Here is a 25904-nt window from a genome sequence, read left to right as displayed (position 1 = left end):
ATGTGACAAACCGTCAAATTCCCGCTAATTTATCGTAATGGTATATCGTCGTTGTAGTTAAAAACAGAAGCATAATTTCTTAGGGAAAAATGTAAACTACCACGATTCAACGAATTAAAATTATATAGCGATCATCATTTGGCGATATTAAACCATACGACCTTTTTTGAATTTCCAGATATTATTTTTCTAGGATTTCCGCAACACAACCATGCACACATAAAATCTTTTACCACAGATAAAACGACCCTTAGAAAGACTTCCTAGGAATCTTTTTACCGCCTTGTAAGCCCTATTACAAAGTAATAAAGTCTTCTGATGGATACTTCTATGCTTTGTTTGTTAAAATGTCAAAGTGTATAATGTATTCCGTAAAAAATGGTAGAATACCGATATCCTGACTAGAGACGTTATAGGCACTTTTGAATCAAATACTTTTGAGCTGTAGATAACTAATTAATAACCTAACTAATCACACAAAAATCTAAGTTGTGCACCGTATTGCACACTATTCGACGCATGGTCTAGATAAATCGGAAAAATGTATGTTGTTTACAAATCATTGGCATGGTTTTAAGCTTTAAAGGTAACAGAAGGGTACCTAGATTCCTTCATTAAATTTTAGCGCTATCAAGATCGCATATTAGAATTTGACTTGTTCACGTACACACATGATAAAAGTCACCAGTTGATTTGCCTTTTTCTGATTTAACTAGCCCCGTGTCAAATTTAAGTACTGTAAAAATAAGCCTTGGTCTTGCTAGGCTTTCATTGGTTTACATTAATTCTGTTCAGATGCTGCGGAGTCGAAGTATTTCGACGTAACTTATATTTATAACCATAAATTATTCGTGATTTCTGGCTTTATCAGGAGCTAAATATAATATTCAAATAGAACATAACAATCATATAATAAAATAGTACCTTGATTGTGTCAGATCAGAGGCTTTTTAATCTAAACAATACTTTATATCCATTTCCCTTCATGTAGGAAATAATAGACACATCATACATCATATAATGTTAATGACCAAGGCCAATTTTGATAAATGTGCACTCATTATAAGATCTGAAATTCATTGCAGTAAGTATAGAACAACTGTCTGGGATTGTTTGATAAGAGAGAGGAGCATATTCGCATGCTATGTATCGCCAGTTGTACTATCCTTTCTGCAATTCTTCAGTGAGATATTTCGATAAAATCGGCACCAAAGAACTATTTATGAATAAAAAATACACAACACTGATCACTCCTCCCAAATTGTGTTCGTAAACTACACGTTAGGATTACGCACTCGATATAGGTTTCACTTCGGTTATATGTGACACCTCATCATTCGATGTGTTGGCGATTTCATTGTGTGAACCGTCTATTACCTTTTCAATGTCGACTTGCACGTTATTTTCATCTACTGATAAATCGTGTAGGTTTATGTTAGCATTGCTTATAGCTTGGATAAGAGTTTCCATAGCTTTCTCGTCTATTTTTTCTTCTAAGCTATCCATGTCATTTTGGATTGAATCTTCATTAGTTGTGGGTTCTTCGGGTGTTTTTTTATTATCATCTCTGACTGGTTCTTCGGTGACTTCTATAGAGTTTGTCGCCTCCTGTGACAGTTTTTCCGCTTTCTTTTTGGATTTCTGTTTCTTCGGTTTGTCTGCTTTGGGCGCGTCTTCCTTGACACCGTTCTTGTTGTTGGTGAGGGTGTTCAGTTGGCTCTGGAGGTGAACGAGGCTCTGTCGGAGTTGTGCACAATTTGCCGCCATTTTGTCGACCTTGAAACACATATAAAACATTAAGACCCTGCGGACCCCGCAAAAGGTTAGTCCACTTATAATCAATTAACGCATTCACTGCCAGCGACCCGCTAGACGGGTTTACTGTTCGCAGGCACTTTTCGCTACATATGGTTTTTCCACGCTCGTAGCGCGTAGCTCGCGCTGGCACTGAATGTGTTAATTAATTGATTGGTGTCTAAAACAAGACCTATTCTAACTACACTGACATTACCAGTATAATTTAGATGAAAAATCTCTCTAAAATACTCTATATGCTTCATTTATCTTAACAGGATATTTGCCTAAGAACTGAGATGTAATTACTTTCCGCCAGTTGCTTTTTGTTCCATTTACATTACAGTCAAATATCATAATGATGTATTCGCGAAAAACTATTAATTGATTTGAAAATTAGGCAAGGTTTTGCTGTACATGGACAGCATAAGTCTTGGCAGTTTGTGCGCGTAAGTTGAGATTAGCGTTAGAATTTAGGAACGAACGAAAATAACAATTTAAATCGCTGCGCTCCGCCAGTTTGCGCAGGCTTTAATTGTGCTAGAGTCCGCTATCCCAAAGGCAGGTAATTCATTCATGTGACAACAGGACAACAGAATATTACGAACGAGTCATACATTTGCCGCTCGATGTTGCCCTTCAGCGAGCCCAGCAGCATCGCGCTAGATTGTGAGATTAGCGAAGTGTCATTCTATAGAACTTGCTAACTATGTAAACAAACTGCCATATTAAAACTGTCAAAAAAATATGAATTTACTAGTGACTTTTGTTTACATAGTTAGCAACATGGAACTCCATAGAATGATACTTTTCTCAAAAATGGACGGCAAAGTCGACGTTGCCGGTTAAAAAATAGGTCGCGAAGTGCGTAGTTTATGGTCATTCAAAATATTAAAAAGTTAAAAACATTGCAGTCTCGATTTCGGGACTGCAATGTTGCATACAAATTCCATTATTTAACGAGTTCCAAACTTTTTAAAACTTTAAATGGCCATATCAAATGAAGGCATAGGTCCATTAAACAGCCAAACAAATGATCAGTACTTATTATTATAATGTTGGTACCGCGACTATTTAGGTGTCTCAAATAGGTTGGCGTATTTTCAGCAGAAAAATACACTTCTATTTTTTTTTAAAGGCGGCAAAGCAAATCTTTTTAATGGTTTTACTTTTTTCTGTGAAAATTAGAACGTTGCTTCTGTAAAATATTTCTATTTCTTGCACCATTTTTGAGAAAAGCACTATATATGACTCGGCTGGAAGGCTACTTGCTGGCTTCAATTAAACGGATTTCCAAGGTCGTCCGTTTAAAACGAATCCTCAGCGTGCAAGTAGCTACTTCTGAACCTCGACAATAATGTACTATTAATGGTTTTACTTTTTTCTGTGAAAATTAGAATGTTGCTTCTGTAAAATATTTCTATTTCTTGCACCATTTTTAAGAAAAGCACTATATATGACTCGGCTGGAAGGCTACTTGCTGGCTTCGGAATCAATTAAACGGATTTCCAAGGTCGTCCGTTTAAAACGAATCCTCAGCGTGCAAGTAGCTACTTCCGAACCTCGACAATAATTTACTATTACTAGTGAGTTTTGTTTACATAGCTAGCAAGTTCCATAGAATGATACGTTACATACCTTGTCGTTGCTCTGCTTGCTGGGCGCGGGGGCAGGCGCAGGCGCAGGCGCTGGCGGCGGCGGTGGCGTGGGCAGCGGTGGCCGCTCGATGTTATGTTCCTTCAGCGTGCCCAGTAGCGTCGTTCGCTCCGCCTGAGTACAATACAATCGTTATCAATGGACTTGTTTCACTTTTTACAAGCTTTTATTTAGTTTCACCTGTCCCGTTGTCTGTCTGTCTGTCTGTCGGTCTGTAATCAAATCTTGCAAATTAAATTTGATCCACTTCCCGGTTTCCAATTGAGCTGAAATTTTGCATACACATGTAAGTCGGGTGACAATGCAATATTATGGTACCATCAAGCTGATCTGATGATGGAGACAGGAGGTGGCCATAGGAACTCTGTGATGAAACAACGCAACCTAATTGTGTTAGGGTTTTTTAAATTGTCTCGATGAGTATTAGTTGTCTGTCGTAAGAGAAGTAGTCAGCGATAAAAGCTTGTACCAAAACTGAAATTTTTGCCAAAATCTTTTCATTACATATCTCAACGGAACCTGGTTTTTGCTGGAACAGGACAGCTGTAATAGAGCAACGCAACAGTTACAAATGAGTGCCAATATCGGATGTTTCTTCTGGACATCCGACGTAGGAGACGCTCTTAGGGACCATAATAGACGGGCTGATGAACGTCCCTCATCAGATACCTATACAATAATATTTAGCGTACTTTTTTACGGTGACCGAGGTTCGGTTACCCTATGAGTGAGCAAATTCACTCGTTGCTGACTGGGGCAGTTTCGACCAATACGAATTACGAGTATATTCGCTGCCAGCTTTATAACGTTATAATTTTTCACCAAGAGTATCTTTAGCGCATGCGACAGTCCCTAGCGACCAGAAGCAGCTGGCATTAATCTTCTTCCTCGCGTTATCCCGGCATTTTTGCCACGGCTCATGGGAGTTTGGGGTCCGCTTGACAACTAATCCCATGATTTGACGTAGGCACTAGTTTTTACGAAAGCGACTGCCACCTGACCTTCCAACCCAGAGGGTAAACTATTGGGATTAGTCCGGTTTCCTCACGATGTTTTCCTTCACCGAAAAGCGACTGGTAAATATCAAATGATATTTCGTACATAAGTTCCGAAAAACTCATTGGTACGAGCCAGGGTTCGAACCCGCGACCTCCGGGTTGCAAGTCGCACGCTCTTACCGCTAGGCCACCAGCGCTTTTCAGCAGCAAGCAAGCAGCTGGCATTAATAAAAATAAAAATTGTTCCTCCGGACCCCTCAGGCGGCAAAGCAATATTTAAAATTTTCGCGTCGTGCGGCGCAGCCTCGAGGCGGTTAGTTTTCAAACTTCAAAATGGCGGCCGTCATGCGCTGTTGTCGGAGAGCGTACATTTCGAGGCTTCTCGCCGCACGAAGGGTCTCCATAGTTACTAAAGATTAGTGTATACAAATAGAAAAGAGACATGTAAATGAATACAGACCTGTAGCGTGCGACACAGGCTCTGCATGTGCTGTAGCTGCCGACTGGAGGCGGCGGCACGCTCCTCGCTCGCCTGCCGTTCCCCGCACATGTCCAACAGGGCTGTTTGAGACGTCTCCCAGCGTTTCTTCCATGAGAGAGATTCCTTCTCTAGCTTCTTGATTTTCTTTGACATCTGAAATAAATTGGATACTATTTAGTACAGGTATGGTTGACGAAACTTGTTGTGGATGTTTATTTTTCATTTCTCATGCTCCGAAAGAGGGTCATTGTTGTTCTATAAGGTGTGCAGAAAATGATATGTTTCTGCACTATAGAGCATTTTACGTTCAAAGTACGATTTTATGATTTTTTTTTACGATAAGCTACTGAAATTTGGATTTAAATAGATTTGTTATACAATTTCCATTCTGATTTTAACTCCCCATTCCATAAATAACAATACTTTTGCCTAAATTGTTAATTGAAAGTACCCTCAAGATTTACTATAAATTTTTATACTTAGTCATGTTTTTCAAAAAAAAAAACATTATTATTATTATTTATAAAGCAGGCAGGCAGTTGAAATAACTGATAATGCCTGTATCCAGAGTCATCAACAGAGTTTTCCGTGCTGAGTAGAATTTGCGTTGTGCTTATCTAATTTGTTCTTGAACTCATTGACACTTTGGGCCGATACTACGTCTTCTGGGAGTTTGTTCCAAGCTTTGACCACTCTGTTGCTAAAGAAGTGTCTATGAGGATTATTGTAGGACCTGCGAGACACCAGCTTATACTGATGACCTCTCAGACGGTTAACATACACGGGTAACATGCATTTTACTTTCCTCGTATTCGAAATGAAAAGTAGAACCCTCACCTGCTCCATCTGTTCCTTGAATCCCCCGAACACCTGGTTGCTTTTCACTAGGGCGTTCTGGAACTCGTCATACTTTTCCGTGTACAAGCCAAGCTGACCCCTACAGTGACAACAAGTAAATAGTTTAAAAATTGCACGCACTATTTGTCAGACAATTCATTTTTTTATTTTTTTTTTATTTATTTATTTATCCAAAACTCTTAAATACTAATATAACAATAAAAACAGCGAGCGAAAACCGCGTACGGTTTATCTGCCGTCATTGCAAGCTTTATTCTTAGACTAGCTTCGCACGGGTTATAAACCTTCCTCTTGAATCATTCTATCTATTAAAAAACCCGCATCAAAATCCGTTGCGTAGTTTTCAAAATCTAAGCATACATACAGACTATTACAGACAGACAGACAGCGGGAAGCGACTTTGTTTTATACTATCTAGTGATGATTAAATATTTTATAATAATTAAAATATTTGGCTTAATCAAAATGTAACCTTGAGCATAATGAGGTAAATAAAACGCCACATATTATAATAGTTACATCCTGAGGGCCTACCGCGAACTACGTTCAACATGTTGCCTCCCTGTCACACTTACGTACGAATTTATAAGCGCGACAGAGAGGCAACACCGACGAATGTGGTACGCGGTAGGCCCTCTGGTCCCAACTGTCTTGAAACTAAACAAAAGTCTGTAGTCTATGGTTTCTGATTCTTTGGATTTGTATTTGGCTTGTGTTCACACGTCCACACACGTCCTTTTAAACGACCATTGTACCGCCATCTGCGTTAATTTTTGCACGTCTATCCTCATTTATGGTCATGTAATGCATAGAATAATTCCCAGATTAAGTTTTAACTACTACAAACGAGACATTTGAATTGTTACACAACTGGCCAAAAATGAGTGTATTTTTTTGTCAGACTTATCACTACATAGTATAAAACAAATAAAAGTCGCTTCCTACTGTCTGTCTGTCTGTATGTATGCTTAGATTTTTAAAACTACGCAACGGATTTTGATGCGGTTTTTTTTTACAGACAGAGTGATTCAAGAGGAAGGTTTATGTATAATTTGTTAACCCGTGCGAAGCTGGGGCGGGTCGCTCTAGTTTAGATATAATGATGTACCTCAAAGCAGTCTCCGTCCCCTGCAGCTCCATGATCTTGGCCGTGCACTGAGCCACCGTCACCTTCAGGTGTTCCATCTCCACTAGAAGCCTCTCTTTCTCTGCCTGGTGCTCCAAGGCTGCCTTCTGAAGTTTAGCGTCTGACAGCTGGGACTCTAGCGCCATTTGCTTCCCCATTTTCTCAACCTAGAATTTAATGACAAAGAAAACTGTTACATTCACTTTGTTTTGTTCACATTTGAATGAAGATAGAATGATAATGGCGTGATACAGATGGATGGCTAACATAGTCTTATGAACACGTAATATTTTTGGCTTGGTAAAATTGTCAACTCAGAATCAGAATAAATCTAAAATCGCATTTTTTTTGCTGTGTAAGTTTCGACTCATCAGACGTCAATCGTTAATATTTATTCGCGATTTTGGATACTTAAGATCGTGTCACATAAGATCAGGTAGACATTAAGGTAGAGTTGGGCCAATAGAACTTTACATGGCATTTGCAATGACAACCACACTTTGTCATTGCAAATGTCCCCATTAATGCCGAATTTCTGTGAAAATACGACGTTAATAATGATTTTCCCACACTTCGTTCTGTTTAAGTCAGTGCAAAGCTAACTTAGAAAGCCTCTATTCCCAAGTGTTAATTTTAATTGGTATCAAATCTTACTTGCTGTTCCCTCAGCTGGTACTGCTGCACCACACTCTTGAATTTCTCGCTCATACTGATGTTGTCTTCTCTCAACTTGGTGTTTTTCTCGTTATTCTGCTGCAGGAGGGCGGTGATCTCGGTCAGCGTGTTCTGGAACTTGGCTTGGGTCTCCTTCCGGCGTTCCTCCTCTTCGCGGATCTTTAGCAGGGACTCCTCCTGTTGAATTTAATCTTTGGTCATAAATACATTACAACACAACAATTGTCTGCTCCATTCACGATAGAATATCTGGGAGACCGAGCTTTACTCGGATAGCAACTCAAAAATGCGCGTTTTCCCAGAGATGAGACCTAGCTAGATCGATATTTCGCCATTTTTTCGAAATTTCATCAAAATCATTAGTGCCGTTTCGGAGATCCCCGAAATATATTTTATAAATAATTCGTAAATATATTTACAAGAATTGCTCGTTTAAAAGTATAAGATAAGTGGTACTATATTGCCTAATACAAGTCAAAACGAAAATTAACACCAATCTTAACTTTTAGCAACTCAAAACAAATTTGTAGGAACCGCGTTAAATTACGTTATGGATACGGATATACCTACAACTATTACAACCTAATATGATGGAATTATAGATAAGTAGTAACATATAATTAATTACCTATAGAAATAGAATGCATTTTATATAACAGCTAGTGAATATTTTTGTGGCATTGAATCGAAAGAGGATTAGCCCCCGTTAGCAATGTGGTTGCTTTTGATGTAAAATGTCACAATAGCTGAACACAATTGAATTACCTTGATGGCCTTGTTCTGTTTCTGCAGCTCACGACAGAGGCTCTCCAACTTGGACTTGACAAGGATGGTCTTGTTGAATTCATGTTGCAATTGCTCTTTTTCTTTCAACAAGATGGCATACCTGATGACCAAAAAAAATTTATTGTAGGTGTATCTTCCTGAATCATTGTTACATATATTAAACATGAAGAAACAGATAATAGTAGACCACAGGCTAATTGTTATGTGTGACAATAACAACAAGATCAATAGATGATAATAGATATAGATGTAAGATCAAAATCTATGTGTTAATGTCACGAAATGAAGACATAAAGTTGCTCATTTATGGCTCCTTACATTACTTCTTGACCTAGGCCAAGAAGTAATGTAGGGAGTTAATATGAAACGTACATTATTGTCCGCTGCTCTATTGAAGCGCGGCACCCCACCGCGGCGCGCGGCGCCCGCCTCCGCGCCGGGGCGCCGGGCCCGAGCCCTGCTCCCCGCGGCAGGCACGACGAATGTGGAGCGACTTACGTTCCAATTAACTTTAGCCAAAAATATCGCTGATTGGATAGTTTTCCAGCTGATTTAGTGACTAAGGACATCGCGGATTGAAAGCGATCAATGTTTGAGAAAAGCACTATACAATCCTTGGCCGGAACAGGGATTGCAAGACTCGCTTTATCCGGCCTTGTCCGACTCGTCGGACTCGGCCGTCTACCGCAATCTCGTCGTGCAATCCCTTACTTCACAGCCTCTCCAGTAATGTACTATTATTTATTTATAAATTTAAAAGATCAGTAATGTATTGTAACATACTGACTGACTAACAGACAGCATGTGATGTACATGTGTTGAAAGAAGTATTTTTTATGGAATGCACCTACCGTTTATCAGACTGCTTGATATAAAACTGTAGCTTCTTATTATCATCGGCGGTCTGCACATATTTCTTGCAGACCAGAGACAGTTTTTCCTCCAGACTTGGCACAGAGTTGAGTGATCTCATGAACTGTTCCACATTCTTATCATCCTTTTTGATGCGGTCTTCTTTCTTTGACTTCTTTGGCGGGTCTTGGATAGAAGGAATGGAAGGTGCCGGAGCCTTTTCCTGAAATAAAAGATTGACAATGTTTTAAATTAAGTATGTAATTTTAATAACTTCATAACTTACATAACCTTCAACTAGGAAAGGTTCAACTGAGTATGGTAACCAGTGTCATAACAGGTCATGCGGACTCTTTAACAAACATCTTTTTATAACAGGTGTCACAGACAGTCCCCTATGCCGTGGATGCATGGAGACAGAAGAAACAGCCTCTCACATGGTGCTGGAATGCAGCGGAGTGGCCCCATACAGGGCAAAACATCTCGGGTCCCCGAGAGACCTCCCCGAGGTCCTACTCAACATCAAAGGTTTGATAGGATTCCTCAAGGACCTGGCTGGCAGGACTAGCCCACTCCCCCATCACGCAAAATAGGCGCAAGACGTCGCGTTGCGGAAAATCGCCCGAACACAATACAATACAATTTCATAACTATTTGAAATGACAGAAAAATAACCTTTATTTACCATTTTTGACAAACAAATCTATTGTTAATCAATAAAGGTGCTGAATTTATTCTAAGACTTTTTAATTTTCTTCACTTTCTTTAGTTCCTTTAAAACCTTATTTTATCATTAAGACACTTGACTTTATCCCACATTCACTGTAGCAAAAATAAGCTCCATTTGACCTGGCATATATAAAAGCAATGCTGCAGGTAGGTATAAGGAGTTATGCATACAAAATTTAATTATGAGTGGATATTTCCAAATGTGTCCTTTCTTTACAATCAAGAACAAAATTTTAAATTACAAATACATTACATCCATAGCAACAATCTGGTTACACAATGCAGTGTCCAGGACAACTTGGCATCAAGTTGTCGTCAACCATAAAAGAAGAAAGCTCGGAACGTGCTTCCGAACAGAAATATCATAAACATTCCCTATTCTGGCATCATGCCAGGCGAGTTTTAGGTTAACTGTTTTACCTGTTTTTAGGTCTAATTTCGTGACAAATATGCAACAGTATATAGCTAAAAGCTCTCGAGATGGATCTATTAACAGAAGCGATATAAAATATTGCTAATTAAGAACCAAATTCCTATGAATATAGAAAAGTATTTACCGACATTCGATCGCATTCTATTTATAAATCACATATAAAATAAAAACTTATACTTACTTCGCCATTTTTTTCTTCTTGTTCAATATCAATGCTATCTTTTACTATCTCTTCTGCGGCAGCTTCCATATTTATAATTATTTAATTTCAAAAACTCTTGGTTATTCGTCAAACAACAATACCAAACGAACGAAATGAATACTGTAAATGCAGAGTACGTTCACTTTAGCGTCATATCAGTATATATTTTTAATCTGAACTAAACTGAAAATCAACACGTTAAAGTTCAAATTGAAATGTAATTAACGTAAAAACAAAAAATAAATAGCGACAAAGGACTCTTAACACATCTGACAATTTGACAAATGATTAGTGAATGACTGACTGATTGCTACTATATCTGTGGCGTGGTCATTACACAGATAAAATAATACAAGAATAAGGAATAAAATGTAATTATAGAGCCGAATTATGTTCAATTTAACCAAATTAAGACCTTTTCTAGATATCGTTTTTAAAATAAATAAATTCTTAGTTAAAATTTGAAATCTCATAAATATCCAGAATAAACCAGTTTTTTTCGGTTACACCTATTGAGTTGCCATCATTTGAAATTTCTTCTAACGTAGTAGAAAAAAAGGTAATTAAAATATATAGCTGGTCAACCAAATCTTGTCAGTAAAAAAAGGCGCGAAATTCAAATTTTCTATGGGACGATATCCCTTCGCGCCTACATTTTTCAAATTTGCCGCCTTTTTCTACTGTCAAGATCTGGTTGACCAAGTATAGATAGTCAAGCAAATCTTGTCAGTAGAAAAAGGCGCGAAATTCAAATTTTCTATAGGACGATATCTATTCGCGCCTACATTTTTCAAATTTGCTGCCTTTTTCTACTGATAAGATCTGCTTGACCATCTATAGTCCCTTATTTCCCGGCCTTTGTACATCAGCCTGTCGCATTACACAATTACTTTTTTATTTATTTTATTTTATTATTAAAATAAATTCATGGTAGGTAACAAGCGTTAACCATATATATCGAATTTTATTACGACATCACATTAAACTAAGGTCGCTTTCGGTGAAGAACAACATCGTGAGGAAGCCGGATTAATCCCAATAAGGGTCTAGTTTAGTGTTTACCCTCTGGTATGGAAGGTCAGATGGCAGTCGCTTTCGTAAAAACTATTGCCCACGCCAATTCATGGGATTAGTTGCCAAGCGGACTCCAGGCTCTCATGAGCCGTGGCAAAATGCCGAGACAACGCGAGGAAGATGATGATCACATTAAACTAAGATAAAGGCCAGTCCAGACGGAAACAGTTTTCGCCAATCTGATTAATTTTTCTGATCAAATCAGATCGTGCGGACGCAGACGCCAATTTCGATCGCCGATTATGACCAATATTACCGATAAAATGTAGGTGCGGACATCGGTGGTGCATTTGCATCCAAACGCCAATTTGGCTCGCCGATTATGACCGATACCGATATTACCGATAAAATGGAAGTGCGGTCGCAAGAATACCAATTTGTGATGGTAGTATTTTCGTTTAGGGCATTTTTTTTTATTAGAGGGCTCAGATATAAATCTGTAATTGATCATTACACTATAGATTGACGACAATTTCTTTTCTGATCAAATCGGTCGATTTGATGATCCCGTCTGGACTGGGCTACACTTATAGTCTAAGATTTCGCATATATGGTCGACCTTCACCGATACGTCTGACGGATGAAACTTATATTTTATAAAAGAAAATATGTTCCAGAACATAAATAATTAGGGTTGCCTAATGAAATATAGTCATGGCTATTTTTAATTAATTTATGAAAAAATATTTTTTTCCTCAAATTTCACCGACTTGTCTGACGAACGAAATAAGTTCCATTGGAAAGTACACAACTTGTACAACATTAATCAACTAGGTTGCCTATCTTATTCCGGTCACTATTATGTGGTTGCCGTGTTTTAAACAGGTGAGTTTTTATCGATAATTGCACTCATCTGTCTGACGATTGAATTATACATCAAAATAATGGTAATTTTATTGCGAATACAGTGGTATAGGGTTTCCTGCGAAAATCCGGTCACAAATAAGGGTTGCTCCTGCTCCTAAGTTTCAACCGTCAGACGTATCGGTGAAGGTCGACCATATATGCGGGATCTCCTACTATTACTTTTAGAGGCCAGACGATGACATATTTTCGCCAATCTGATGAAATTTACCGTCAGGCCAAAATGCCAACAGCGAGCTCGCTGATTTCGATCGCCGATTATCACTAATATTATCGATAATATGGAGGTGCGGACGCAAGAATAGGTACCATTTTGTGACTCCAGTACTTATTCGTGTTTGGGGGCACTTTTTTAATTTAGAACGCTCAAATATCACCATAAAACTAAAATTGGTGATTAATTTGGAGATCGACGCCAATTTCTTTTCTGATCGAATCGGTCGATTTGATCATCCCGTCTGGACTCCACTTAATACAAAAAACAATTCTTACTATTTTATTATGTAGTGTGACACTGATATTTATTGCCTTTTGTGAAGTTTAATTTTTCTCAGCTCAGCTAAAATATATAACTGCATGAAACAAATACACGTTTGCTCAGCAATAATAACACTTCCAAAGCCCCCTCCAGACTATGTGCGTGAATTGCGGTGCGAAGCCGCGAACGCGAGTGTGGAGTGGGCTCAACATGTCGGCTGCGATAAGTTGTCTAGGTCTATCTAACTCGCCTTCTCACTCTTTTGGGTGGATATTATAGTCTGTCAAGCCATTTACGTCAGTAGATATCTGCTTTATATAAAGCGGCAAATTTAAAAAATGTGAAGTGGTTTAACAGACTATAAAAATGTAAACGTTTGGAGAGGCCTTTACAGTGGTAGTAAATTGATTTACAGACTTGCAACATTTTAGAAGAACGTTCGTCTTCTCTTTCACTCAAACGCATTCCTTCAAAAAGAACGAAATAGGGTGGTGGTGGTGAGTAATCTTTGCTTTGATAAAAATCGTTACTAACGCTTTTTCTCAGTAATATATTTATTTGATTCCCGAATTTGTATTTGCGTTGAACTGTTTTGAATATATCTTTATTGTGCCGTCCACTCGTAGGTAAGTTTTTTGGTTCTTTTTCATTTTGCAAACCAGCTGCAGAAAACGTTGAATATCAGTCCGTTATTTTTCAAGATTTCGTAAAGGTCAATGCGCCCTGTTGTCGTAGGAGGATGCTTTTATGCTGTCTGATATGGTTATATGGGTTATTTGCTAAATATATCCTGTTAACATCGGGCATTTCTAGTGCCTGGTAGTCGTAACGGGCTGCGGCTGCGAGGCATGGCGCGGTCGAACAAAGAGGACCCGTTAGTAGTCCCGCATGACCGGCTGTCTCTGTGATAGATTGATGAACTACAGTTATGTGTATAAAATTACATTATAATTGCTAACTTTCACCATTATGTTCTTTATTGGCTCACAAGGTACATGTATAGTTGGATGTGTGGTGTGGTCAATACGTTTTATTATAATAACGATTTTCCTGTTTAGCTCGTATTAATTATTTTATAAGAATGCAAAAAGTATTGTTAGTTTATTTTATAGCATACTACATGTACCTGTTTTATGTTGCCAGTGTCACAGTTCCTTTAAAGAAATTAGGTTCTATTCTAGAACCTATTTAAGAACATAAATTTACATAGTCATAAACCAAAATTAACGTTGTAAAATCAGTTTTATCAGGTACCTAGTTTATGTACATCACTATCTATTGATTGATAAAACTTAATTTTATAAATAACAGGAAACCTCAAGTTATCTTTTTAATAAATGGATGATAGTAGTTAGCCGGCTCAAGTAGAGGATAAAGGAGATAAAGGTTATTGAAACTTGGATTAAATAACAACTCTGTCCTTTCACTTCTTTGCCTACTTTATCTGATAAAATTAAATTAATTTGACAGTTAAAATGGCTGGAATTGCTGCACCCACGAGCTTGACCCTAACTGATAAAATAGTGTGTTATTTATGAACTTATAAGTAGTTGTTGTACATTTGTGTGATTACTGTAAAGGTCACTCAACTTTCAGTTGTTATGCTATACTATCGCAGAATTCTGGAGATATTCCATACCTGCTTATAAGCAAAGATGAATATGGCAATGGTCCACAGTGCTTAAAATTATAAGTTTCTATAGTGTGATTTTAGTTTTCTAATGGATTTTAGAATCAAACTTATAAAATAACAGGACTACAACTAGTTTGTATAAATAAACATTGGATATTAAATTATTGTATAAAATAAAACCTAGCCCTTGTTCACTAGTCACTACTGTGTAGGTTTAATTTTATCTGTTGTCGAACATATTTTACTGATGCACAAAGGCCTCACTTGAAATGTCTAATAATAACTTTCTAGCCGCAACAAGTCATGCAGTAGCATCCTGATCAATTATTTAAGCTGTTGCAATAAGGGGTGCAGTGGGTTTTACCATAATTTCTATGGGGGTTTTCCCCAAAACTTAAAAGATAGATAGGCATCATTCTCAACTAGGAATTATTTTGTAATCCAATAAGTTATAAATATCAATATATTTCAATATTTTAAAAGTGATTTGTCAACAATAATAATAATTTAAATTGCCAAAGGGTGACAAATGGAACTATGACTCCACCTCCACTGTTGTGCAGCGGACTATGTCACATGAACCATATTTGGTAGACAATTGGAATTTGCAATGTCTGCTTTTATTGTTACTATAATAACAAATGAATTAAAACAATACACTCCTTTTTTTGGGGCAATTGAGTAAAAAGTTTTGGATCATGAATAATTTCAGTGTATTAAATTGAGAAAATATAAGAATAGGTAGATTTATGAACTCGTCAAAAACATGAACCTGTAAATAGTCACTATTATCTGTTAACTTATTGTATACAAATGTGTGATGTTCAAAATTTTTACATGACCCTCTTTTAATACACTGGGTGTCCAGGGTAGGGCATGGCGACCCGTATGTTAAAACTCACGTTTGACGTTTATCAGTTTAATATTCCTCTTTAACGTCGCCTAATTGAGTTATAAATTCTACCTACCTCTAACCGTGCGCACGCAATCTACCCATATTGTGGACAATAGGTATAGTACTTACTGCTATATCGTTAGGTTGCCCATATTAGCAAACAGATCGAGCATTATTATTCCAATGTATTTCCTTACGGTATGCATTACCTTGTGGTTGGACTTATGTGGACTGTCTTATATAAATACATTCCATTCCATACTTGAGTTCTTATGAAGATAGGTGTATATCTAACATAAGTATACCTATAGAATGCTTCCTGATAGCCCCTTAATAAACGGATACGGTTACCCGATAGATTGATTTTTCTATATCAATCTGCTCTACATCAACATACAATTATAAAACTTAATAAATATGTTGTTTTTAACCGCCTTCAAAAAAAAAGGAGGTTCTCAGTTTGACCCGTATGTATGTATGTATGTATGTATGTATGTATGTATGTATGTATGTATATTTGTTCGCGATTATCTCGCGTTTGGCTGAACCGATTTTGATGCGGTTTTCAGAAAAGTGTTTCTTACATTCTGGAGAAGGTTTTAGTATACATAGATCTGAGCTGATGCTGAACCCTGGCTGTACCTAGTGGAACTCAGGTTTGGTGCAACATAGGCTCACGCTGTTTTGGTCATCCGACACGCCTTGATGAGCACTTGGGAGAGCAGTACCCAAGATAGAGCTGATGCTGAACCCTGGATGTACCTAGTGGAACTCGGGATGTACCTAGTGGAACTCAGGTTTGGTGCAACATAGGCCCACGCTGTTTTGGTCATCCGTCTCATCTTGATGAGCACTTGGGAGAGCAGTACCTAAGATAGATCTGATGCTGAACCCTGGCTGTACCTAGTGGAACTCAGGTCTGGTGCAACATAGGCCAACGCTATTTTGGCCATCCGTCACATCTTGATGAGCACTTGGGAGAGCAGTACCCAAGATAGAGCTGATGCACCAAACCACCCTGGCTGGCAGGGTTCACCCTGGCTGTACCTAGTGGAACTCAAGTTTGGTGCAACATAGGCCCACGCTATTTTGGTCATCCGTCACATCTTGATGAGCACTTGGGAGAGCAGTACCCAAGATAGAGCTGATGCTGAACCCTGGCTGTACTTAGTGGAACTCAGGTTTGGTGTAACATAGGCCCACGCTATTTTGGTCATCCATCACATCATGATCAGCACTTGGGAGACTACCAAGAAAGGGTACTCCCAAGATTGAGCTGATGCTGAACCCTGGCTGTACCTAGTGGAACTCAGGTTTGGTGCAACATAGGCCAACGCTATTTTGGCCATCCGTCACATCTTCATGAGCACTTGGGAGAGCAGTACCCAAGATAGAGCTGATGCTGAACCCTGGCTGTACCTAGTGGAACTCAGGTTTGGTGCAACATAGGCCCACGCTATTTTGGTCATCCGTCACATCTTGATGAGCACTTGGGAGAGCAGTACCCAAGATAGAGCTGATGCTGAACCCTTGCTGTACCTAGTGGAACTCAGGTTTGGTGCAACATAGGCCCACGCTATTTTGGTAATCTGTCACATCTTGATGAGCACTTGGGAGAGCAGTACCCAAGATAGAGCTGATGCTGAATCCTTGCTGTACCTAGTGGAACTTAGGTTTGGTGCAACATAGGCACACTTTGTTTTGGTTAACCGACTTGTCGTCGTGTGCCTATGTTGCGGAGTTCCACTAGATGGGTCGATGAACTTTTTTCTAACTGCCTTTAAAAAAAGGACGTTCTCAGTTTGACCCGTATGTATGTACGTATGTATGTGTGTATGTTTGTTCGTGATTATCTCGCGTTTGGCTGAACCGATTTTGATGCGGTTTTCAGAAAAGTGTTTCTTACATTCTGGAGAAGGTTTTAGTGTACAGTACATGGATGGTTTGAAAAACCAATGGGACCCGGTAGGTGGCCATGCTTTCGGTATACCTACCAACAAATTTATGTTGCTAAAACCGAGTTAGATAAATAAAATAGTGGGAGTGGGACTCGGACTGGGACTGGGAATGGGAGTGGAAGTGGGAGCAATATACATACAAATCGTTTAGCACCAAAACGTCATATTATGTTGTGTCGCGATTATCATCGAGTTAGGCCATCACCAACATTAGTAGACTAAATGGAGAGCCTAACAAACTAGTATTTTAGCCCAAAACCTAAAATAAATGAAGTATCTACCTATCACTAAAAAGTAAAAAATAAAATAAAATAAATAAAAAATAATTAAAAAAATTAAAAATAAACAAAAATAAAACCTAAATAAAATAACTTAATATAATATCTTTTTTAAAAAAAGGGAACCGCCTTCAAAAAACCAACCCACTGAAAAGTACAAAATAATTTTTATATGGCACCCCTTTACGTGTCCAGTCCCTATCCCACGGCGTAAAGCAATTTTTTGCCAAAAAGTAATTAATACCTAATAATAAGAAAATTAATAATCATCCGGGTAATTACTTAGTTTTTGAAGGCGGTGCCAAACCAACAAAAACAGTCTTTACTACCAATCAGAAAAACAATACGAGTACGTAGTACCTACAAGAACTAAATTAATGAGTAAAATAAGTATGTCTTTATAATGCAAGTAAGTACAGCGTTCTTCGTTGTCTCAAATATCGGTTCTCAAAAATTTTGGTTTGGCACCGACTTCAAAAACTAAGTAATTACCCGGATGATTATTAATTTTCTTATTATTAGGTATTAATTACTTTTTGGCAAAAAATTGCTTTACGCCGTGGGATAGGGACTGGACACGTAAAGGGGTGCCATATAAAAATTATTTTGTACTTTTCAGTGGGTTGGTTTTTTGAAGGCGGTTCCCTTTTTTTAAAAAAGATATTATATTAAGTTATTTTATTTAGGTTTTATTTTTGTTTATTTTTAATTTTTTTAATTATTTTTTATTTATTTTATTTTATTTTTTACTTTTTATAATTTACTTAATTTTAACTTTCAGGACATAAAAATATTATAGTCAGGCAAATGTAAGAATGTTTGTTTCAGAAATTGCACATTAATAATAGTTGAATTCGAAATTTTATGTGATTTCATAGATCAGCTAACTAGTAACCATTCCGGTTGATTAAACCGACAAGGATTGAATATCATTATTTGCAAATCGTAAAGCATATCGAACTATAACAAACCTTATCGTCTTAGTCACAAAGCGCAATAAAAATAACATTAGTTTTTACGTCACTTTGAATTAGTCATAGTATACCTACTGTAATGAGAAAAGTGACTGTCTGAATCAGTGAATCGATTTTATTTATTAGCAAAAATTGATCTTACTTAGAGGTTGAGCAATATTAAAATTACCTACCTACTTTCTGGGCTGTGTTGTTGAAGATTGTCACAGATGATAAACTTACCGTGAGAATTTACACTGTTCTCAGTATTATATTTTTCAATTCTGTAAGTTAACAAAAATATCAGTGTGCCATGCTAATAAATGTACCTAATGCTAGGCCCTATGACAATGGAATAGGCATTTGAATAGTAGACGGAAAATATAATTATAGGTACGTACTTACGTAGCCAACATATTCGCCCCTTTATTGAACCATAATCATCAACTCGAACGTCCATTTTGAACAGTTTGTTTTTTATAGCTTATATTTTGCAAGTTAAGCTTTCGTTATATTATCTCTTAAGTTATATTCTCCCTTAATGAAGCCTTGTGAACTACGCGAATAAAAATATATTCTGTATTCAAATATATTCCATTATAGCAAGTAATACAATGCACCCATTATTCCTTGAGATATCACTGTTCTCAGTATTATATTTTTCAATTCTGTAAGTTAACAAAAATATCAGTGTGCCATGCTAATAAATGTACCTAATGCTAGGCCCTATGACAATGGAATAGGCATTTGAATAGTAGACGGAAAATATAATTATAGGTACGTACTTACGTAGCCAACATATTCGCCCCTTTATTGAACCATAATCATCAACTCGAACGTCCATTTTGAACAGTTTGTTTTTTATAGCTTATATTTTGCAAGTTAAGCTTTCGTTATATTATCTCTTAAGTTATATTCTCCCTTAATGAAGCCTTGTGAACTACGCGAATAAAAATATATTCTGTATTCAAATATATTCCATTATAGCAAGTAATACAATGCACCCATTATTCCTTGAGATATGGCGACACAATTATCATGATAATTAATGAGCTTTCTGTTCCGATCTTAATTCATGTTAATTCAAACGATGCCGTCGCATAGTTTCATCATTCTCAGCACATGTTTTCAAACGCCGGCTTGCCAAGAGGGCATAAGCATGGGTATTACTAGAACTACTAGAGAACATACGGTTTTTTAATCATACATACAACATTAATAATGAGGCCACATGTCTTAATTTTTGGCCCTTGAGGGCTTAATTGTACGTCGAATTAAGATTATAATATTATGTACTTAAGTCGATTTAACTAGGTACATATTAAGTTCATTCATTCAATTAGAGCAGGAGTCTGAAAATATTTGAAACTTCCAATCGTAGTAGAAATCACCACTTAGGAATAACAGAGCTGCAAATTGTGTTATTGTTGTATTGTATGGTTTGAAGAGTATCGTACGTCTAGAGTCGTATAGATGTAGTGAACAATCCTTTCCCATCGTATTTTCTCGGAAACATTCTTATTTATCACTAGCTGTGCCCGCGGCTCCGCCCGCGTGGAATTCGGTCTGTGTCAGTAAGCTAATTCATCCCTAATTTCTCTTTCTCTCCCCTGGAGGCGGAACTTGAAGTAAAGTTGACATCTGTCGTAACCATCGTAACCATCTGGTTACGATTAGCGGACTGAAGTCCAGATAAAATATTTTACAATTAGGTAGAAGGTACTTACCACTAAACAAAACTACACTCCAAAACCAATAGTTTTTTTCGCCCTTATTCCAATATTAGACGTGATTTAAACGACACAGAGTTATAGTAGGTGTATAACGGACAATACAGTACTACTTTGTATTTTTACGTTCTTGACTGTACCTATCCAAATCATGTCCATGGAAAATATCATCCAATTATCCAATTGTCCTCCAGTCAAATCATTCTGAGCATGAAAAATTAAGAATTATACACATAGAAATCCATACTTCCTAACAAACTTTCGAATTTAGGTCTAATATTATATTAGTTAGAAGTAAGATTAGAGGAAAGGAGAATATTATAGATATCAAAAACTTGAGGCCGAGTATTTACACTTTATTTACAGTTATGTTTATGTATGCACAACTAAATATCTACATATATGTATGTACCGGGGATTACTTTTAACAGTGTAAAAAAATGTTTAATTATAAATTGGCCTAAGTCGTAGTCGCTTGGTAGGGTGCCCAGAATGCCATCTTTATTAAAATAGGGCTTAACCCTTGAAATCGTATTAAAAACGCGAGCGTAGCGAGCGCGAATTTTTTTTGATAGAAAAGATGAGAGAAATGTTGTCAGGGACACAGCCGCAATGGTTTACGTGAAACGTTGGTGTGGATATCTAATGCGAAAGCCGAAGGCCGAGCTCCATGTAGGGCCGAAGGCCCGAAGCGTCCAGGCTGTCAGTGCTTAAGCACAGAACAATAGTATCAGTGTCTAATTGCGAAGGCCGAAGGCCTAGCTCCGCGTAGGGCCAAAGGCCCGAAGCGTCCAGGATGTCAGAGCTTAAGTCGTAGTAGTAGTCGCTCGGTAGGGTGCCCAGAATGCCACCTTTATCAAATTAGGCTTAACCTTTAAAATCGTATCAAAAACGCGAGCGTAGCGAGCGCGAATTTTTTTTGATAGAAAAAAAAATTAGAGAGGCTATGTCAGGGACATAGCCGCAGTGGTTTACGTGAAATTTTGGTGTGGATATCTAATGCGAAAGCCAAAGGCCGAGCTTCATGTAGGGTCGAAGGCCCAAAGCGTCCAGGATGTCAATGCTTAAGTCGTAGTAGTAGTCGCTCGGTAGGGTGCCCAGAATGCCACCTTTATCAAAGTGGGCTTAACCTTTAAAATCGTATTAAAAACGCGAGCGTAGCGAGCGCGAATTTTTTTTGATAGAAAAAAAATTAGAGAGGCTATGTCAGGGACATAGCCGCAGTGGTTTACGTGAAATTTTGGCGTGGATATCTAATGCGAAAGCCGAAGGCCGAGCTCCATGTAGGTCCGAAGGCCCGAAGCGTCCAGGATGTTAGTGCTTAATCACAGAACAATGGTATCAGCATCTAAATGCGAAAGCCGAAGGCCGAGCACCGCTTAGGGCCGAGGGCCCGAAGCGTCCGTCGTAGTAGTAGTCGCTCGGTAGGGTGCCCAGAATGCCACCTTTATCAAAGTGGGCTTAACCTTTAAAATCGTATTAAAAACGCGAGCGTAGCGAGCGCGAATTTTTTTTGATAGAAAAAAAATTAGAGAGGCTATGTCAGGGACATAGCCGCAGTGGTTTACGTGAAATTTTGGTGTGGATATCTAATGCGAAAGCCGAAGGCCGAGCTCCATGTAGGTCCGAAGGCCCGAAGCGTCCAGGATGTCAGTGCTTAATCACAGAACAATGGTATCAGCATCTAAATGCGAAAGCCGAAGGCCGAGCACCGCTTAGGGCCGAGGGCCCGAAGCGTCCGTCGTAGTAGTAGTCGCTCGGTAGGGTGCCCAGAATGCCACCTTTATCAAAGTACTTAGGCTTAACCTTAAAAGGTAAAAACGCGAGCGTAGCGAGCGCGAATTTTTTTGATAGAAAAAATTGAGAGAGGCTATGTCAAGGACACCGCCGCAATGGTTGAATTTTGGTGTGGATATCTAATGCGAAAGCCGAAGGCCGAGCTCCGCGTAAGGCCGAAGGCCCGAAGCGTCCTGGATGTCAGTGCTTAATCACGGAACAATAGTATAAGTGTCTAAGTGCGAAGGCCGAAGGCCGAGTTCCGCCTAGGGCGGAAGGCCCGAAGCGTCCAGGCTGTCAGTGCTTAAACACAGAACAATAGTATTAATGTAGGTTGATGTGTGTGCTGGGCTCTCCAGTACCCGCTGATGCACTACAGTACTTACCGTCGAGCGCGTCTGTCGTGCGAATCCGCTGAGCGGTCAACCGTTCTTCGCACTGCGTGAACGTCTCCGATTCTTCCTCAGATTCCTGAGACCGTGCTACCTTGTAACCTCAATACGTTGCGAGAATTTCGCGAAAAATTCGTTTTTTTCGGAAAGGTATGGTAACGCGTTTAAAATGCAAGTCCCAAATTGTTTGACATTTACAAAAACTTAATACCTATTTAAAATTTAAAAACTTTCGCGTTTCGAACACATATTAACTCACATTTATAGACGGGCCTATCTCGCAATTTAATTTATTACCTTTATTTACCGACGTTTCGACACAGGTTTCACTGGTCATGGTCGCAGCTAACTGATGTCCCAACAAAATGTCAAAACAGAGATTTGTGCAACTACCCGACGTAAAGTGTATGAAAAAGTTTGGGGTAGACATCATATTTTCAAACCACCCACTTCACATAATGTTAATTATTGTCAATAAACCCGCGACAGACCCGTCTATAAATGTGATTTAATATGTATTTTTTAAAGACGTTTGACATTGACTAAGAAAAATGTTGTTTTTTTTTTACAAAGTACATACACAAAAAAAAAGTATGCACCACTTTCTTAAGTTAGCGCCATAAGATTCAGATGCAAACATAAGTTAATTGAGTGTAGTGGCCACCCCCCCTTTTAGGGGTTGAATTTTTCTAGCCTAAAATAGGGCCAGGGAGTTTCTTGACAGATTAGTAAAGTTTGCATCAAAATCCGTTCAGCCGTTTTCACGTGATGCGCGGTCAAATAAACAGATAAACAGATAAACAGACAAACAGATAAACAGACAAACAGACAAAAATTCTAAAAACTGTTGGAACGTGTTCTGTTCTCGATTCTAAGTATCCCCAACCAACTTTTTTTCGAATATCTTCCATGTACAGACTTTCGACCCTCTTCAGCGTTATTATATGTATAGATGCTACTTAAGTCAGTCTCAGTGCGTTGTGTACTGAGACTAACTGAAATAATATGACACATTCATAGGTTGATACGTTTCCGCGAAAATATGATAGGAAAGGATTAATCACTAGTCACTACATCTGTAGCAATTCTATTTATTATACCCGAGCGTTGTTTTTTAATCTTTAGCAGTTCCTATGAAGTTAAGGACTGGTGGAATTAATTCAGTGTGATTTCTCTTTTTTACTTAGACTCTATTGCCGACAGTCGGGGGCGACTTATAACATACAGGGTGCCCAGTAATTAATGGATAACCTTCTAACCACCGACAGGGCACCTTAGGCTGGTCCAGAAAATGCACTTATAGGTCTAGTAAAAGTTTTGTGGTTTTCGAGATAAACGCACTTTTCTAAATTTGAAGTATGGTGCTAGCTATTAAAAAGCGGCCAAGTGCGAGTCGGACTCGCCCATGAAGGGTTCCGTATTTAGGCGATTTATGACGTATAAAAAAAAACTACTTACTAGATCTCGTTCAAACCAATTTTTGGTGGAAGTTTACATGGTAATGTACATCATATATTTTTTTTAGTATTATCATTCTCTTATTTTAGAAGTTACAGGGGGGGGGACACACATTTTACCACTTTGGAAGTGTCTCTCGCGCAAACTATTCAGTTTAGAAAAAAATGACATTAGAAACCTCAATATCATTTTTGAAGACCTATCCATAGATACCCCACACGTATGGATTTGATGAAAAAAAAATTTTTGAGTTTCAGTTCGAAGTATGGGGAACCCCAAAAATTTATTGTTTTTTTTCTATTTTTGTGTGAACATCTTAATGCGGTTCACAGAATACATCTACTTACCAAGTTTCAACAGTATAGTTCTTATAGTTTCGGAGAAAAGTGGCTGTGACATACGGACGGACAGACAGACGGACAGACGGACAGACAGACAGACAGACATGACGAATCTATAAGGGTTCCGTTTTTTGCCATTTGGCTACGGAACCCTAAAAAGACAGAAAAGTTCGATTATCGCGAAAACCACGAAACTTTTACTAGACCTATAAGTGCATTTTCTGGACCAGCCTAAGGTGCCCTGATGGTGGTTAGATGGTTATCCATTAATTACTGGGCACCCTGTATAATAGTGGCGTAAAATAGGTGAGGCTCATTAGCCACTAACATTAGTGGATCGATGTGACCAAAACTATAGAGAACTAGCACAAAAATATGACGGGTCGATATAAGAGCCATTATACTGTAATAACAATAACCATAACGGTCACTGTAATGACCAAGTAATGCGCATAGTTTTATCAAATAAAATCAAAACGTATAGTATTCAACATGATGGAAATATAGAAATAGGAGTAAGTATTTTACTTTAACCACGGATTAATTTGAACCAGCTTGTTCGTGTAAACAAAACTGGATTACAAAATACAAGATTAGACAGTTTTACGGCTTCGCGTCGTATTGTCATAAACTAGATCTCAACTGTGACGGTGCGTCACTAAACCTTTTATTACTTGCTTAAATATAACTTGAATTTCCTATACTTATGTTTCAACAATACTAGATTCCACCAATTTGATGGGAATTCTTAGATTTTCTTTGTAGCAAGGATTTACGTCTATTGTATTCTTTGATCGTGGAGAGGTTGTCTAAAATGTTAAGAAAGCGTTTCGCATTATCTTATGTCACATATTCCTTGTACGAATAAAAGAACAAAAAATTATATGTGACACGCTTGTATTGCAGCCTGTGTAAGATATGATTGAAGGTACCTAATTGTACAGGCGTTGTATGTCCACAGATTATGAGTTTTTAATATAGGTAGTTCTTTTGGTAGATCGTTGTTCTGACTTATCGAGCACAACAATGTTCTCATAGCAAATACGAAATTAAATTCGGTTCAAGATAAGAAATTAAAACAACTCTGAATTTTCTTTCTTTAATAATATATTTTGGACGTAAACTGTAAAAATAAAAAATGCTATCTTTAGGAGAAAAAATACACCGAAGAGTATTTATTTTTATTTTTTTGTACTTGTGCATTTTGTTCATAAAACTCCTTTTAATCTTTCCAGATACATATCTACATAACACAATGACTTCAGTACCGTTCAACGTTGGCCTCGGTGACGAAACCCGTGTATCCAGCAGGGTGCTCCGCCCCCCGGGCGGCGGACATACTGACATTTTCGGAGGGGACCCGGAGCCGCCACGCGGTCGTCGCCAAAATCCTGCCGCTGCGTATGCAACATGTAAGTTCTTAATTCTCTAAATACAATACCATTTATTTTATGTAAAAAAATATTTGTAAGAAAAATAAAGCA

General features: G+C 38.1%; 2 protein-coding genes across 6 annotated transcripts in view; one reads left to right on the top strand and one right to left on the bottom strand.

The window, feature by feature from the left end:
- Positions 1–25904, top strand: part of LOC134647559 (jupiter microtubule associated homolog 1-like) — a 96388-nt gene that overhangs the window by 69368 nt on the left and 1116 nt on the right. The window contains exons 1-2 of one of the 5 annotated variants that reach the window (XM_063501925.1): positions 13382–13507; positions 25656–25832. In XM_063501925.1, the coding sequence (XP_063357995.1) occupies positions 25676–25832 (157 nt within the window). In that variant the 5' untranslated portion in view covers positions 13382–13507; positions 25656–25675. The other 4 variants (XM_063501932.1, XM_063501918.1, XM_063501940.1 and 1 more) reach the window with 4 other exon arrangements.
- Positions 1225–10732, bottom strand: LOC134663063 (gamma-taxilin). The gene is made up of 9 exons (XM_063519374.1): positions 10570–10732; positions 9226–9449; positions 8354–8474; positions 7568–7765; positions 6896–7080; positions 5767–5866; positions 4909–5082; positions 3433–3564; positions 1225–1776 (listed from the first exon to the last, which is right to left on the bottom strand). Exons 1-9 carry the CDS (start codon positions 10636–10638, stop codon positions 1288–1290), a joined length of 1692 nt encoding a protein of 563 aa, XP_063375444.1. The 5' UTR covers positions 10639–10732; the 3' UTR covers positions 1225–1287.

Source organism: Cydia amplana, chromosome 1 (assembly GCF_948474715.1).
Source record: "Cydia amplana chromosome 1, ilCydAmpl1.1, whole genome shotgun sequence".
Classification (NCBI taxonomy): domain Eukaryota; kingdom Metazoa; phylum Arthropoda; class Insecta; order Lepidoptera; family Tortricidae; genus Cydia; species Cydia amplana.
Note: the sequence above shows the minus strand (reverse complement) of the source record. Positions and strands in the feature narration are given on the sequence as shown.

Bases quoted from the DNA above. Each gene is read 5' to 3' on its own strand.
- LOC134663063 (XM_063519374.1), bottom strand. From the start codon at position 10,638: ATGGAAGCTGCCGCAGAAGAGATAGTAAAAGATAGCATTGATATTGAA. The intron at 7,766-8,353 runs GTAATTCAATTG...TAAATTCAACAG, and splicing joins AACAGAACAAGGCCATCAAG to GAGGAGTCCCTGCTAAAGAT. The intron at 5,867-6,895 runs GTACATCATTAT...TTGTCACTGTAG, and splicing joins GGGACGGAGACTGCTTTGAG to GGGTCAGCTTGGCTTGTACA.